The sequence below is a fragment of the Nyctereutes procyonoides genome, unplaced genomic scaffold (genome assembly GCF_905146905.1).
Source record: "Nyctereutes procyonoides isolate TBG_1078 unplaced genomic scaffold, NYPRO_anot_genome, whole genome shotgun sequence".
NCBI lineage: Eukaryota > Metazoa > Chordata > Mammalia > Carnivora > Canidae > Nyctereutes > Nyctereutes procyonoides.
The window spans coordinates 7,546,552-7,564,668 of NW_026575044.1; the positions used below are offsets into that span (position 1 = coordinate 7,546,552).

Consider the following 18,117-nt stretch of genomic DNA (forward strand, 5'->3'; position numbering starts at 1 on the left):
GGAAATTAGAAAACACTGAGAGGCGAATGAAAAGAAAAACCTACATACCAAAATTTATGGGAAATATCAAAAGCAATGCTAAGTGGAAAATTATAGCCTTAGACGCTTATGCTTAAAAAGAAAACAGATCTTGAGGTACCTGGGTAGCTCAGTTGGTTAAGTGATTAACTCCTGATTTCAGCTCAGGTCATGATCTCAGGGTCCTGGGATCAAGCCCTGTGTCAGGCTCTTGCTGAAGTTGGAGCCTGCTTAAGATTCTCTGTCTCCCTCTGCCCCTCAGCCCCAAATTCCATATGCATGCACTCTCTCTCTCAAAGACGATGACAATGACAATGACAACGAGGAAGACGACAAAGATAGATCTCCAATCCACAACCCAACTTTACAACTTCAGGGAGTGAGAAAAGAATAAACTAAAGCTAAAACTAGCAGAAGGAAGGAAATGATAATGATTAGAGCAGAGATAAAACAGAGAATAGAAAAACAGAGAAAAATAAATGAAAGTAAAAGTTCACTTTTTGAAAAGATAAAATGATCAAACCTTTATTCAGTTAGACTGAATAGAATAAATTCATAAAGAATGAAGGAAATAGAAAATACCATTAGTACCCACAGTGATAACTGTTGTAGACAAGATCCACTGATGGAAGTTAAAATGAGTGGGCAAAAATTTAAGAAGAAAAAAAATACCTGTATAGTGTCAGATATCCCTCCTAAGATAGTTAATAATTACAATGGGAAAAATGCCTACAATAGAGAAACCTGGGGAACAATGTTTTAATCAAGTGGTTAGTGTTAACATCAACAGTAATAAGGCCCGTGGACATCATTTATTCCTTGATATGAGGCTCTGCAATGGGCACATCATGATTCAAACCCCAGGTCTTCTCAGAAAGACTCTGAAACATTATATTGTTAATCATTTTACTATAAGCAGACATATTTTGTTTCAAGAAATGGATAAATGGATTTATGGTGAAAATATATCAAGGATAGTACACCACGCTGGATATGCTATCACTTGTAAAATATACCCAGTTCTATAGAGTTATTCAGAAAAGTATAATTAATAGGGAAAAAGGCTTCAAGTGAGGCTAATGCATAAAAGAAAAAACAAAATAGAAATGATTTACTGATGCTTCACACAGGGTAGGTGGTAAGAGTAATAATCATAGCAAATACTTAGAGTAATAATGTATTTATTTTCGTTTAATACTATTTTAATCTTAGTTCAATTTTATTTTCAGCAATTATACTTAGTTCAATTTTATTTTCTGCAATTATACTTCTTCATTCATTTAGTCCTGACGACAACTCTATGAGATAAGCATTATATTATCCTCATCTTACAACTGAGGAAATGAAGGCATAAAGAGTAATTTGTTTGGGTTCATTTAGTAAGTAGCACTATACTAGCTCCCAGAAAATATCAGTTTAATGAACAGTGTCAGGTATGATGCCAAACATTTTGCCTATCCTAATCCTTAATATTCCTGCCCAGAAATACCTTTTTAAAAAATTTCTTCAATTTAGATTTAGTTAACATACACTGTATTAATAGTTTCAAAGGTAGAATTCAGTGTTTCATCAGTTGCATACAATACTTAGTGCTCCTTACTTCAAATGACTTTTTTTCTTTTAACAAGTGAAATTTTGGAAATAAAAAATGCAAGGCTGTGCTGGGCTGCTCAACACATTGCAGGACATTCAGCATGCATGGCCTTATTAGCCTTATGATGGTCAGCAGTTTCTTTTTTCCTGATTCACTGTGATAAGCAAATATGCTTGTGATAAGCAAATATGCTCCCCCAAAACACTGCAAATGTCTCTAAGAGAGCCGTACTGCCCCAAAAAATGGGTTGTTAAAGGTTATGAAATTGTAAGATGCAAAGCTAAGGTGTGAATCCAGGCCTATAGGACTCCAAGGTCAGTGTTATTTCCAATACCAGACACAGACTTGTGTAAGAGTTGAAATGAAAACAAATGTTAGAGACAGGAGGAGCACAGCTTCACAGTATGTAGAGCAATATGCTCCAGATGAGGAAACTATACAGTTGACCCTCAAACAACATGTGTTTGAACTGCAGGGGTCCACTTAAATACAATACAGTCATGTAAATATATCTTATGTCCCTTATGATTGTCTAAATTATAGTTTCTTTTCTCTAACTTACTTCATTGTACAAATACACTATATAAGACGTAACTATTCATGATATTGCTAAGGCTGTCCGTCAATAGTAGACTATTAGTTAAATTTGGGGGGAGTCCAAAGTGACACTGGACTTTCAACTGAGCAGGGAGTCACCCTTAGCCCCCAAGTTGTCCAAGGGTCAACTGTGGTTTGAAAGTTAAAGTAGTCCATTAAGTACACCAATAATATTATGTATCATTTGTTCAATCAAACAAAACATAAGGCATGGACCAATTTGTAAAGTATATTGAATTTGTTTATTGAGGATATTAGGATTCAGTTCAGAACTCTGGGTGAGAATTGGCATCATTAACATGTTAGTTATTTGTGTATGTCTAAGCTGAATAAAGTTATGAAAGTGGGAGTTAAAGGTTCCTGAAAAAAATTCAAAGACTATTATTTCTTTTAATTTTAGGATTCTCATATTTTCAAATCTATTAAGGATGCTTTCCCATTCATTGTTATATGAGCTGTGTAACTTATGGATGCAATATGAGCTGTGTAAACTTATGGGTGCAAATCATTTATGCTAATTGAATTACTTTTTTAATTTAATAATAAAAAATTCAGAATATTGAGGAAAAATATCAAAAAGCAACACTAGTGGATTAGTGATATAGGTCAAAACAGTCAAAACATTCCCCCAAACACAAAAACAGAATAAATATTTTTATCTCCTCAAGGGAATAAAGTAGCTTCAGTATACAATGTTCAGATAATATTATAAATTTTTGAAATATATGTTATAAATAAATCCTGATATACAGATACTACTGCAACAACAGCCTACAATCAACATTTTGTTTTTTTAGTGGAATTTCTACACCTCAGTCATGTGTATGCCATGAGTGCATACCATAAAGCAAAATTTGGTAATTAACTCTAGTAATCAATTACCTTTGCAATAATCACTTCTTTCTTCAGAATCTTCATAGCATAGTATTTCCCACTTGCCTTCTCTCGAACCAAAATAACTTTCCCAAAAGTGCCTTTACCTAGTAGTTTCAAATAGTCAAAATCATTCATTGTCTGAAAAATACAAATTAAAAATATAGTATGAAATATTTGATGCAATTTATTTATAAACATATAGGTATATGTTTGCAACATCTTCTCAAAAGCAAATTTAACCAATTTCTAAACACACTTAAATGAGTAAGAATCAGATCGGCAATGGCTGCCTCACCAGCAGGCATGGATACTAGAAATAATTTAAGCAATTCTCAGATACTGGAGACAATAATTTTGAATCTCAAATCCCTCAGCCAAGTTCTAGTGTCCTTCCCCAAACCCTGAGCCACACTGCCCTGACCCGCAAGGCTTGTCTTTCGGTGGCTGGAGACCCCTTGGGGGCAGGGGGCTTCCTCATCATCCTGCCCCCCCAACTGCAACTAGAGCCAGGCACCTACACTCTCTATATCCTCCCAAAGCCTCCACCATGCCCTGGGCACTAACATGTGCAGGGTGAAGAGCAGTCCACCTGCTTGCCTGCTGACCTAAGCCCCACTGGCTGTGGCCCCCTGGCCTTCTGTCTTATTGGCTTCAGGCTGGCAGTGCTGCCAAGGTCCCCTGTCACCTCCTCCCACCTGTACCCACTCTGACCCTGGCTGCTTTAATAAACTCGTGTCTATAGGACACCGACTGTGGGGGAAAAAAAAAAAAAGCTATCAGTCAAGTGTAGGGGCAAAAGGAAAATAGAATCATTTTCATTTACTTTCGAGGACTCAGGCCTTTTTTGGACTGATTGAAGTATAATTAACATATAGTGTTATACTAGTTTCAGGTGTACAATATAATGATTCACCAGTCCTACACATTTCTCAGTGTTCATCAAGTTAACTGTATTCTTAATCACCTTTATTTCACCCATCCCTCCCACCTGCCTTCTCTCTGGCAACCACCAATGTGTTCTCTTGTATTTAAGAGTCTGGTTTCTTTGGTCTCTTTTTCTTTGTTCATTTGTTTTGTTTCTTAAATTCCACATATGAGTGGAATCATATGGTATTTGCCTTTCTCTGACTGATATTTTGTTTAGCGTTATACTCTCTAGCTCCATCCATGTTGTTGCAAATGGCAGGGTTCATTCTCTTTTATGGCTGAGTAATATTCCATTGTGTATACATACCATGTCTTCTTTACCCATTCATCTATCAGTGAACACTTGGGTTGTTTCCACCTCTTGGCTATTGTAAATAATGCTGCAATAAACATAGGGGTGTGCATGTATATTTCAAATTAGTGTTTTTATTTACTTTAGGTAAGTATCCAATAGTGGAATTATTGGATCATATGGTAATTCTACTTTTAATTTTTTGAGGAACTTCCATACTGTCTTCCAAGGACTCAGGTTTTTTGGGGTTTAGTAGTGCAACTACCCCCAAACAACATGGTCATCAAAAATGCCCCCACAAACTTTTCCAAATACATCTAAGGGAGCAGTACCTTTCACGGAAGCTATTTGAGAATGTACTCTAGCAAAATTAGGATAAAATCCTCAGAAGTGAAAGATAGGTGTGTAAGAAATGTTGAAAATAACCCTGGAGCTCAGTAAGAAGAAATCTCAAAAGCAGCAGTACTATATCTGAGAAAGCAATTGGTGCAATTCAGAATAGAAAAGTTAGGGACGTCTAAGAATGCCTTTAATTAATCTGTTTTCAGGTTCATTTCTCACTCCTAAGCTAGCTGATTCCCAGGATTTTGCCAAGCAGATCTGCTATTTGCTCTCTACAGCCCCCTTTATGCATGCTTTTCTTGCTCTATTAGTGTTCTTCTACAAATTTCCATAATTTTGATATGGTTGTCCACTAATGCCTTTCCTCTACCCAGCTTTTCATTTGCGTGGACTTGTCTCTTTTTTAATGCCTTTACTATCATTTTAATGGGCTTTTAAATAGAAGGAGAGACAACCGGGTATGCTCAGTTTATCATCCTAAATTTATTTATTTTTATTTTTTTTAAAGATTTATTTATTTATTCATTCAGAGAGAGCGACAGAGAGGCAGAGAAACAGGCAGAGGGAGAAGCAGGCTCCATGCAGAAAGCCCGATGTGGGACTCGATCCCGGGTCTCCAGGATCACATCCTGGGCTGCAGGTGGCGGTAAACCGCTGCACCACCAGGGCTGCCCTATCATCATAAATTTAAATTCAGTTCAGGGCTCTATGAATAACAAGTTAAGAATCTGGGTTTTATCCTATAGATAATGAGAAGTTATTGAAGACTTTTCTGCCATTTTATAACTGTATTTTTTTCCTTTCTACCATTCATCTGAAGTAAATGTCAAGAATGCCTCAAGTCAGTGATCTCAGCTTCCACATTAAGAAGCTGAACAAGAGCAAATTCAACTCAAGAGAAAGCGAATAAAGAAAATAATAAAGATAAAAGCAGAAATCAATTAAATTTTTTTAAAAAATAGAGAATATCAATGAAACCAAAAGCTGGTTCTTTGAGAAGATCAATGAAATTGATAAACCTCTAACCAGATTGCTCAGGAAAATAAAGGCAGAAGACATAAATGACCAACATCAGGAATAAAAGAGCTGACATTACTACAGACTCTATAGACACTAAAAGATCGTGTGGGAGTATTACAAACAGCTTTATGCCCATAAAATCAACAATATACATGAAATGAACAAATTCCCTGAAAGCCTCACACTATCAAAGCTCACTCAAACAGAAACAGATAACTTAAATAGCCCTATGTCTACTAAGAAAATTCAATTTGCAGCTAAAAACTTCTCAAAAAGGAAACCTGAGAGCCAAATGGTTTCACTGCTGAATTCTATAAACATTTAAGGAAGAAATGATACCAATTCTATATAAACTCCTACAGAAAGATGAAAAAAAGAGAATAATTCCCTATTCATTCTATGAGGCCATTATTACCCTGATTATCAAAACCAGACAAAAACATTTCAAGAAAACTACAGACTAAATATTCCTCATGCGCATTATTTGTAAAAATTCTACAAATTTTAGAAACAAATGCTTACATTCACTTTCAACATTATCTGCTGCCTGTAAATTTGAAAATTTTTCCAAATGTCAAGTTGTAATGTCTTAACCAGTCAGTAATATCTCCAGTTCACAATAGAAGCAGCAAAACGTATCAGGGAAGAAAGGAAAATACATTTATTAATTCAACTAAAAATCAAACATGTGGCACTAAATATACAGAATATACTTAACAAGGTTAGTGTCATTTGAATAGTACATAGTGCTAAGAAATTTTGTTTCTATTAATAGATTTTTAAAAATCAAGGAAAACCATATAACTACAAAGCTATCTGTGCTAGGTAGTCTCCAACACTGGTTGCCACTAGTGCCCTGACTTCCTGGATGCACATGCCATCCTTCCCTTGAAGAGGTAGACTCAACTTTCTCTCTCCCTGAGCTAGCCTTGTGTCCTGCTTTAAACACAGAATAGGATCAAAGTGATAGTATGCCAGTTCCAGAAGAAGCCTTTAAATCTGGCGGCTTATGCTTTCACCCTTTTGTTAAAGTCATAATTCAAAGCAGGCTTTCATGCCGTAAGGAAAGATACTATGTAGAAAGGGTCTAGATGATGAGATACCACATACCAAGAGATCACATGGAGGAGAAACCAAGAATCCAGAAACGTGAGAAAGGCTTTCTGGGATCTTCCAGACCAGCCTGTGTGCTAACTGAATGCAAATGCTTGAGAGATCCACATGAGACCAGTAGAAGTACTCACACAAACCACAAAATCTGAGAAGAAATACAGTGTTACTGTTTTAAGACATTGAACTTGGGTAGTTTATTCCATGTCTATAACAAACTGAGAGACATCATTCCCCTAACTAGGCCATGATATTTTTTGCTCAAAGCTTCATTTGAGCAGTACTCTCTTCAATGTTTATTTAAGTACACTGAAAAATGATCTTTGCTATGTCCCATTATTAAATATCATAGAAACGGAAACTGAATTCTTAGTGATAAAAATCAGAAAGGAATTTATAAATTGTCTTATGACATTTTCAGATGAAAAGCAATATGTAATAAAATATTATTATACTGCTTAAGGATTGCACTTCTGAGAGAAAAGGAGGTTTTAAAAAATATAATAGCCTTATCTTTATATTTCACAGCTTTATCAGTTTGACTGTCAACCTTTAAAAAAAGAATTTGCATGGAAATTAATATTAGTAAAAGCATCGTATGTGAAAAAAATCAGAAACAGATTTTGTATCTATTTTGACAAAACTTCAGAAAATTTTAAAAGTATTTTTGATACCAAATGCTCACGTTAGCATGATATGATATACACAATAATTATCTAGTCTTTACAAATGAAATGTAACCTATTACAAAATGTTTCCCTCTTTTAGATGATGTTAAAGGAAAAAATACAGTAAGAATTTAATAAAAGATGAGAGCATGGATCCCCTGCAGAAAAATTAATCTTCTAAAACCCAACTCCCAAAATTTATTAAGTAAATATTTTACATTTTCCTTCGCATAATCTCCAGCACATCAATGTAGCTGTTTTAGGTTAAGAGATGCATAGGCATATATAACAAATGCTTAATAAATGTACTCAATTCAAATACACACTAGAATATAAGAAAAAGACTAATTATGTAGTACAAAATTTAGGTTAAGAATATGAACATATAACTGAAGACGAATATGAGAAACCTCTCGGAAAAGAATACAGGGGTTTTAGCACCTTTGGTCAAGGTTAAGAACTAAACCAAACAAAGCCCCATGGGGTACTAAGTAAAAACGGGGCTTTCAAGAAATTCACCTTTATCCAGCCAACCTCTCCACCATTGATTAGGCAGCTGCTCCTTCTTTGGACAGGCAGTGAGAGAGCACATGATTTCTGCAGGTTCCATGGAAACTTCTTCACTCTTTCTCCACATGCCAGCCATTGCTTTGAGTTAGTGTAGCCAGGCATTAAATAAAAACACTCCAAGAACTGGAGCCAGACATAATGGGAAAGTAGTACATACTGCTTACACTTTACACCAAGTCAGGAGATGATAAGCAGCTACTACTCTCAGAGAGGTCTACCCTGGTCACTTTAAAATTAGGCAGAACTTTGACTCCTATTGGCTGTTGATCCTTCTATGCTGTGCTCCTTCACAGACCTGACAGTATAGAGAATGGTTGCTTGGCAGATCAAGAGTAGGCACTTCCGAGTCCTCTAATCAAATTCCTTTGGAAGATCATCTTTTAGTTAAAACACAGAAAAGCACATAAATCTGGTTAAGGAGGCCTCTGCCTCTTTTCCACCACCCAGTATCTTTCCCTAAAAGATTTTTCACCCTGTGCATCAGATACTGGGTAATACTCTACCACTAAGAGAAGTAACCATTTATCTGCTTGAGGCAAGAGAAAACAGCTAAGACAATTCTTAGCAAAGCTAACACAATTAGGAGCTATCATCTTCATCCTATTGCTCATTTTTCAAAAAAGTGAACAAAGAAGAAAATGTGCGCTGTAAATTATAAGAAAGGCATTCTTATTTCAGAGTATGCAGTCTGATATTAAAAATAATAAAAACTTCTGCAATTCTTTTTAGGATACCTGATATACACAAAGGATGTAGTACTAGAGACCCAGGAAAGTGACATGACTATCTTACCCTTTTTAACCAAGTTGTTAGGGCCACACGAAAGAGTGCTACAGAGGTTCTTTTTTTACACTCCTTGTCATTTAAAACAGTTTTATACTATCTCACTTAAAATGAAATGAAATAACAGGCGCCCAGGGTGGCTTGGTCGGTTGAGTGTCTGATTCTGGATTTTGGCTCAGGTCATGATCTCATCTCAAGATTATGAGATCGAGTCCCACACTGGGCTCTATGCTCAGCCCTGGAGTCTGCTTGAGATTCTCCCTCTCCCTCTGTCCCTTCCTCTGTCTACATACTCTCTCTAAATTAATTAAATCTTTAAAAAAATTTTTTTTGAAATGGACCGAAATAAAAAAGGACAATAGAAATCAGATATAGATCAAATAAAACAATAAATCCCTCAATTTTTGGCTTTTGAGATCCAGTTTCAGTGAAAGATTTCTTAGAGAATCTACTTTAAAAACCTCACTTCCTATCACTATTCTGTGATATTCAAATTCTACTGATTTTCCCAACAGTACACCAATAAAAAATGAAATTAACAAAACACTAAGCAACAGCTTGACATAAATATTTGAGAAACCAAGTACAATCACAAGAGAGGGTATCTGTATAATTCTGCTCTCTAATACAACTTGGTCATATAATAAGTATAAGAATTATAGTGATTATAAAGGCTTATGATATATCAATTATAAGAAATAAGTTGCACACTGAAGGTATCCAGTATATAATTAAAAGTCCTTACATGTTTGAACAAGATTATTTAATCTCTGAATGTCAGATGAATCACCTGCAAAGTGAGATAATAATGATACCTAACCTCATATGATTTTTGTGAGGATTAAATGAGGTAATAGATATAAAAGTACTCCTGAGAGCAGAGCACAAAATAAATGTTTATAAGTGATAGTTAGTGAAGGTGATGATTTCTAAGATAATCCACATTGGTAACTGTGAAAAGAGGAAATCACATTGTGCTTTTATGATTTATAACCAGTCTTACCAGAAAAATAATAAAATCCTCCATATTTTTGCATTTTTACATCTTTGAAAATGTCTTTCTTCATTCAAAGTTTTTCTGGTAAATAATTTCTATATTCATTTCCAAATTCTCTCATTCATAGTAAGAGTACTTCTAGTTAGGGCATTTTAAACTCCCCACTTTTAACTTACAGCCACCTCAATAGCAGCTTATTACTGTCAGTTAGTAAGCAGAGTTTTAGGAGGTCCACAGACTTAGAGTATAGCTGGTATAGCTTGTTTATGAATGTGGTAGCACAGAATTCAAAGGCAAGATTAATTGGGACCTGATTTTAAATTTATGAGCATAATCAAATTTTATATTTATTGTGTACATGTGCACATACATATCCAAAAGAAGCTTTCTTATCTCTGAGTAGGTGAGTAAAGCTAGATTGTTCTTTGTTTTTTGCAATGACTACAGAGCAAGCTGGTGTTACACTGACTTAAAAGAGGGATTCATTTCAACTAACAAATAAAGGCTAAGTCTTTAATGAAGACACAAAGAGTTCTCAAACACTGGATCAAAATCACTCACAGAATATTATTATAATTAGAATAGAAATTTTAGATAAGGAGAAAGTAATTAATAAGCTCTAGGTTGTGACAGTATAACTTCATCAAGTTCATGTTTAGCACTTGGAAAAAGGAGGATTTGAACAAGCAGTCTAACTCCAAAGAGTTCTTAATCATTATGCTAATATCAAATTACATGGGTAATTACATTAAAAATTAGTGTTTTCCTACATGGAGATTAAATTTACAATTCATTATAACAAATATATTCTAACATGATAAATGGCACGTTCATTTACTTTGAACACTTAGATCTTTAATCTTAAAATACCATTTTCATACAAGGAAGTTGGTTTTTAATTTTTTTAATGACTTATTTATTTAATTGAGAGAGAGAGAGAGAGAGAGAGAGCACATGTGCATGCGTACAGTGGGAGTGGGAGAAGGAGAGAGAACCTAAAGCAGACTCCCCACTGAGTGCAGAGCCCAAAGTGGGGCTCAATTCCAGGACCTTGAGATCATGACCTGAACCAAAATCAAGAATCAGATGCTTAAGTGACTGAGCCACCCAGGCACCCAGCTTTTAAATTTTCTATATCAATAAAAACCATAATTTATAATTCTATCAATATATAACTTGACATTTACTAATCTGGAGCACTTGGGGAAGGAAAGTCTTTTCTCTCACTAGCTCAGAAGCAGACATTAAAATAAAAAGCTATTATTTCCAAGACTATTCACTTTTCTGCTGATATCAGTGAAGCTGGGGTGCCAGGTGGGAAGCACATGAGAACCACTTCTGCTTTCAGAGCAAACAAAACACCAAATGGAAAAGGGTCAAATCATTAGGGAAAACATTATTTCCAAGTTCTAAAATGATATTAAAAACAATGAGAAAAATGCAAATTATAAATCAGCACGATGGCACTTTAGTCAACAAGTACCTCAGAAGTCCTACCAGCAGTGGTAAGCGCTAAGCAGTGAAAACGAGGTGACTTTTATATTATTTGGTTTTAAACAATGACAGGTATTTCAGATTTACCAGGATAAATAACACCCACATCTCTATATTTGCATAACGTAAGATCATTGGCCAATACTTCATGCAACACTGTGCATATTTCTTCCATACACATAATAAGCGCTATACTAAGTAGGGAATAAATTACTATTCTCTACCTTTCTTTTATGATGGGTTGTGGAAGCATCCATCTCTTCCTCCCCTATATTATCAATTTGTGAAGTTGGACTACAATTCATTCTCTCCTCTTCTTGTCTCTGAAGTCTGTCTGCTACCGCCTGAATAGCTTCTGTCCACTCTTCCCTATAAAACAAGTACAGTTTCCCGTTAATAAAGAATGGTAAATGATTCAAATATTTCCCTCATGTAAAATATGACATCAATACAAATAAAGTCTATTCCAGGATAATACACACACATACATGTAAACATACCCTCCCACCCTTACTCAAAAGTGAAATTAATCCCCAAAGCATTTAACATTACAGACCTTATGACTGTTGGAACATTTATTTAAATGTATGTCAAAGAAAAAAAGAAGGAAAGGATTATACAAAAATTCAGTTAAAATCCTTTAAAAGTACAGTTAAATTTTATTGCATATATACAACTTACCTATAAAGTAAACTGGCCCCCAAAAGCTGGCTGCCCCTTAAAATCCTTCTTTGTCTAGTCATTGTTAAGTTCATTGACATGGTCAAGGTCTTTACTGTGGGGTCCAACAGAAGTTCCAAGAAAAGGTTTTCAAAGCTAAAGCCTTTCACTGTTCCCGTAGTTTGTAGGTAAAATAGTCTCAGGAGCACTGTTCCCATAGTTTGTAGGTAAAATAAGTCTCAGGAGCACTGGTTGAAATTTGTGTTATAGATCAAGAATTATTCATTTTCATATAAATGCTTAAATCAGCATTTGTTTCTTAAAGTCTGTTAGAATTTTGAGTGGAATTATATTAAATCTACGGATCAATTTGGGGGAAATTGCTATCTTAAAAAATTAAATTTTTCACTCCATAAACATAGTATTATCTCCATTTATTTAATTTCCCAGTGCAATCTTTTATGACTTTCTGTGAAAATGTTTTGCATATCTTAAATTGAATTTATTCTGAAATATTTTATTTTTTTAAAGTATTGACTTTTCATTGAAGTACAGTTGACATACAGTATTATATTAGTTTCAGGTGTACAACACAGTCATTATATGCACTATTAAATGCTCACCATGTAAGTGTAACTACCATCTGTCACCATATAAAGTTATTACAATATTATTGACCATATCTGCTATGCCGTATTGTATTACATCCCTGTGATTTATTTATTTTAGAACCAGAAATTTGTATTTCCTAATCCTCTTCATCTATTTCACCCATCACCCCATACCTTTCCCTTCTGGCAACCAGTTTGTTCTCTGTATTTATGAGTCTGCAGTTTGTTCATTTGTTTTGGTTTTGAGGTGATTATCTCATTGTAGTTTTCATTTGCATTTCTCTGGTGATGAGTGATGTTGAGCATCATTTCATGTGCCTGTTGGCTATCTGTATGTCTTCTTTGGAAAAATGTCTATTCAAGCCTTCTCCCATTTTTAATCAGACTATTGGGTTTTTCGGCATTGATTTGTATGAGTTCTTTGTAGATCTTGGATATTAAACCTTTATCAGATGTCATTTACAAATATGTCCTCTCATTCAGTAAGCTGCCTTTTCATTTTGTTGATTATTTCCTTTGCAAAAGCATTTTAGTTTGATGCAGTTCCAATTGTTTATTTTTGCTTTTGTTGCCCTTGCCTTAGAAGACAGATCCAAAAAATACTACTGAAACCATTGTCCAAAAGGTTACCACTTATGTATTCTCTTAGGGGCTTTATGATTCCAGGTCTTATATTTAGGTATTTATTCCAATTAGTTTATATTCATATATGATGTAAAAAAAAAGAAAAAAAGTAATCCAATTTCATTCTTATGCTTTAGCTGTTCAGTTTTCCTAACACAATTTACTAAAGAAACTATCTTTTCCTACTGTATATTCTAGAATACTTTGTTACAGATGAAATGACAAAATAAGTGTGGGTTTATTTCTGGGCTGTTGTGTTCCATTGATCTGTGTGTCTATTTTTGTGCCAGTACCATACTGTTTTGACTATCATAGATTTGTACTGTATCTTAAAATCTGGGATTGCGATACCACCAACTTTGTTCTTCTTTCTCAAGGTTGCTTTTACTATTCAGGTTCTTTTGTGGTTCCATACAAATTTTAGTTCTATAAAAAAATTGATATTTTGATAGAATTTGCATTGAATCTGTAGATTGCTTTAGGTGGTATGGGCATTTTAACAATACTAATTATTTTAATCCATGAAAGTGGTTTATCTTTCCAATTATTTGTGTCACCTTCAGTTTCTTTCCTCAGTGTCTTATAGTTTTCAGAGTGCAGGTTTTCATTTCCTAGATTACATTTATTCGTTTTGAACCAATTGCAAATGAGACTGTTTTCTTAATTTCTCTGATACTTCTGTAAGCTTATAGAAATGCAAAAGATTTCTGTATGTTACTTTTGTATCCTGCAACCTTACTGAATTCATTTACTAATTCCAATAGTTTTCTTGGTCAAGTTTTAGGGTTTTTGATATATAGTATCATTCACCTACATACAAATAGTGACAGTTTTACTTCTTCCTTGCCTAGTTGAATGCCTTTTTTTTCTTTTTCTTGTCTGACTGCTGGGGCTAATATTTCCAGTGTTTTGTTGCTTAAAAGGGGTGAGAATGGACCTTCTTGTCTTTCTCCTGACCTTAAAGGAAAAGCCAGCAAATTTTCACCATTAAGTACGATGTTAGCTGTGAGTCTGATTTATGTTGAAGTACAATCCCTCTCTACCCATTTTGTTGCAAGTGAATGTATATAGCATTTTGTCAAATGCTTTATCTACATCTATGGAGATGATCATACAATTTTTATCCTGCATTTTGTTAATGTGCTGTATCACATTTAGTGACTGATTTGTGGATATGAAACCATCCTTGCACGCATGGAATAAATCATATTTGACTGCGGGGAATGATCCTTTCAATGTACTTTGAGTCTAGTTTGCTAACATTTGGTGACTATTTTGCATCTACATTGATCAGAGATATTGGCCTATAATTTTCTTTTTATAGTGTATTTGTCTAGTTTTGGAATCACAGTAATGCTGGCCTCATGTATTTAGAAGAAATCCTTCAATTTCTAGAACGGTTTGATAAGCATAGCTATTAACTCTTCTTTAAATGTTTGGTAGAATTTACCTGTGGAGTCATGTGGTCTTGCACCATTTACTTACTGGGAGTTGATTACTACTAATTGGTCTGGTTAGATTTTCTATTTCTTCTTCTTTCAGTCTTGGAAGATTGCATGTTTCTAGGAATTTATCCATTTTTTTTAAGTTGCGTAATTTGTTGGCATATAATTTTTCATAGTTAGTCACTTTTAACCCTTTGTATTTCGTGATGTCAGCTATAACTTTTGCTTCATTTCTAATTTTGAGTCCTGTCTTTTTTTGTTAAGAGTCTGGCTAAAGGTTTATTAATTTTGTTTTGCTTTTCAACAAACCAGCTCTTAGTTTCACTGATATTTTCTATTGTTTTTTAAAGTCTCCATTTTATTTATTTCCACTGGAGTCTTATTTCCTTCCCTCTACTAACACTGGGCTTTGTTTTTCTTTTTCTAGTTTCTAAAGAGTAAGGTTAGATTAAGATTTTTGTTTTGTTGTTGTTTGTTGCTAGGCCTGTATCACTGGACATGGGTAGCAAAGATTTTGAACTACTGTGTTTTCATTTTCATTCGTCTGCAACCAATTTTTATTTTCTCTGCATTTTCTTCACTGACCCATTGGTTGTCTGGTAGCATATTGAGTTGAGACTCCCAAAAGTTTCTGGTTTTTTTCCAGTGTTTTTCTCATAATTGAGTTCTAGCTTCATATTTTTGTGGTTAGGAAAGCTGGCTGATATGATTTCAATTTTCTTAAATTTTTTAAGACTTGTTATGTGGCATAATATGTGATCTGCCCTGGAGAATGTTCCATGGGTACTTGAAAATAATGTGTATCCTGCTGTTTTTGGATGGAATGTTCTGTATATATCTGTTAGGTCTGTCTGGCCTAATGTGTCATTCAAGCACTGTTTCCTTCTTTATTGATTTTTTTCTAGATAATTTATCCACTGATGTAAATGGGGAAAATCCCCTCTTATTATGTTAATATCTCCTTTTAGTCTGTTAATTTGCTTTATATATTTAGGTGATCCTATGTTGTGTGCATAGAAATATACAACCATTATTATCCTCTTGTTAGACTGATCCCTTCATCATTATGAAACTCCAATCTAGGTCTCTTGTTACAGACTTTGCTTGAAAGTCTATTTTGTCTGATAAGAGTATTGTTACCCCAGCTGTTTTTCTTTCACTTCCATTTGCATAGTATATGCTCTTCCAGCCCTTCCCTTGCAGGCTATAGGTATCTTAAGGTCTAAAGTGAGGCTCTTGGAGATGGCATATTGGGTCTTGTTTTGTTTCTTCCCCATTGGGTTGGTCACCCTTAATCTTTTGATTGGAACTTTAGACCATTTATGTAAAAAAGTAATTATTGATAGGTATGTATTGCCATTTGTTGGCATATACAACAGGCATGTAACATTTTCTGGTTGTTTTATAGTCTTCCTGGTTCCTTTCTTCTTCTCTTCTTGTCCTCTCCCTTGTGATTTTATATTTTCCTGAGGGCTAGGCTTGGATTCTTTTCTCTTCAGGTTTTTTATCTATTAAAGGGTTTTGGTTTGTGGTTCATATGACATTCATATATAAAACCCTACTTATTATCAGCCTACTAAAGTTGAGGTTCAATTAAATTTAACACATTCTAAAAGCACCTTATTTTTACTACCACTCTCCACATTTTATGTATTTGACTTCACAATTTACATCTTTATTTTGTATATCCATTAAATAATTATTTTAGATATAATTGATTTTACTACTTTCATCTCTTTGTCTTCCTACTAGCTTTGTAAGTGATTGATCTACTACCATTACTATGTGTTTGTTTTTACTAATGAAATTTTTTAGTAATTTTCTTAGTTCTCATTATGGCCTTTCTTTTCTTAAAAAAAGTCCCTTTAACATTTCTTAGAAGGCCAGTTGAGTTGTAACAAACCTTACTTTTATTTATCTGGGAAACTCTTTTTTCTTTCCTTCATTGTGAAGGACAACCTTGCTGCATATATTATTTTTGGTTGTAGGTTTCTTCCTTTCATCACTTAGATTATATCATGCCACTCCCTTCTGGCCTGCAAAGTCTCTGCTGAAAAACCAGCCAATAGCTTTATGGCATTTCCCTTTTATATAACTTGCTACTTTTAAGATTATTTTTATCTTTAATTTTTGACATTTTAATTATTATGTGTCTTAAATGTGGATCTCTTTGGGTTTATTTTTTTTCTTTAGGACTCTGTACTTCCTGGACCTGGCTGTCTGTTTCCTTCTCCAGGTTAGGGAAGTTTTCAACAAGTAGTTCTTCAAAGAAGTTTTCTTCCCCCTTTTCTCTCTTCTTTGAGAATGCTATAACACAAATGTCACTAAGTCTGATGTTGTCCCTTACACATCTTCATATTTTTTAGATTCCTCTTACTTTTTGCTGTTCACTTGGTGTCTTCAGATTGTTGATCTGTTCATCTTTATCCTTTAGTCTGCTGTCAATTTCCTCCTATTGATTCCTGCTGGGTGTGGAGGGGTAGGAGTGGCTTTGGAGGGGCACCTGCCAGCACAGGTCCACAGGGCAGGGTTACGCAGTGCTAGCAAGGTAGAAGGAGTACGTCAGAACTGGTGCCTGCCAGCATCAGGCCAACTATGTTGAAGGAAGTCAAGAGAGATGGCACTGGCCAGTTCTTCCATTCCCAAAGTGCCTACAGATCCCTGATCCTCCAGCACAACCCTACAATCGGTTAATAAAGCTCCCTCATATGAGCCCAGAAGCTTTCAAACTACTGCCTCTGTCGTGGGTCTCAGAGTGAGTGATATTGTGCACAGAACCTTTAAGAGCACTGTCTGCTATATATAGCTCTCCACCTCTCCTGGAGTTAAGACCCACTAATGTTCAAAGCTCTTGAGTTAAGCCTCACTGATTTTCAAAGCCACAGGCTATGGAGGCTTGCCTTCCCAGTGCAAATGCCCAGGGCTGGGGGTGCCCAAGAGCTGCTCCCAGAGGACCTCTGCACCTGTGATAGCTTTCCTGCTTATGGATCAATGTGTCTGGGGTTTGGTTCCCAAGTTTGTCTCTTTATCTCCTACTCTTCTTGCTGTGATTGTTAAAATATATCTTTAGCCACGGAAGAGCTGTTCAGTAGTCTTCAGGTTTTTCTGAAAGTGAGTTTTACTATATATAGTTGCAGCAATGGTGTGTCCATGAGAGGAGGTGGTCTCAAGATCTTCCTACTCTGCCATCTCCCTTGAACAAAATCAGCTGATTTTTTTTTTAGATTTTATTTCTTTATTCATGAAAGAAAGAAAGCGAGAGAGAGAGAGAGGAAGAGGGAGAGGGGGAGAGAAAAAGAGAGAGAGAGAGGCAGAGATATAGGCAGAGGGAGAAGCGGGCTCCTCACAGGGAGCCCGATGAGGAACTCAATCACGGAACCTGGGATCACACCCTGAGCTGAAGACAGATGCTCAACTGCTGAGTCACCCAGGCATCCCAATTCATTGTTTTCTTAGGATGTTCCTTTCTTTGGCAGCATTCCTCACTTT

At 35.2% G+C, this 18,117-nt stretch overlaps 1 protein-coding gene across 1 annotated transcript in view; it reads right to left on the minus strand.

Annotated features, from left to right (window-relative positions):
* The window catches only part of AKT3 (AKT serine/threonine kinase 3), a 309,710-nt gene that overhangs the window by 121,215 nt on the left and 170,378 nt on the right, over positions 1-18,117 (minus strand). The window contains exons 5-6 of the mRNA XM_055323992.1: positions 11,513-11,657; positions 3,092-3,223 (exon numbers count right to left, since the gene is read on the minus strand). Coding sequence (XP_055179967.1) covers positions 3,092-3,223; positions 11,513-11,657 — 277 coding nt within the window. The remainder of the gene's footprint in view (positions 1-3,091; positions 3,224-11,512; positions 11,658-18,117) is intronic.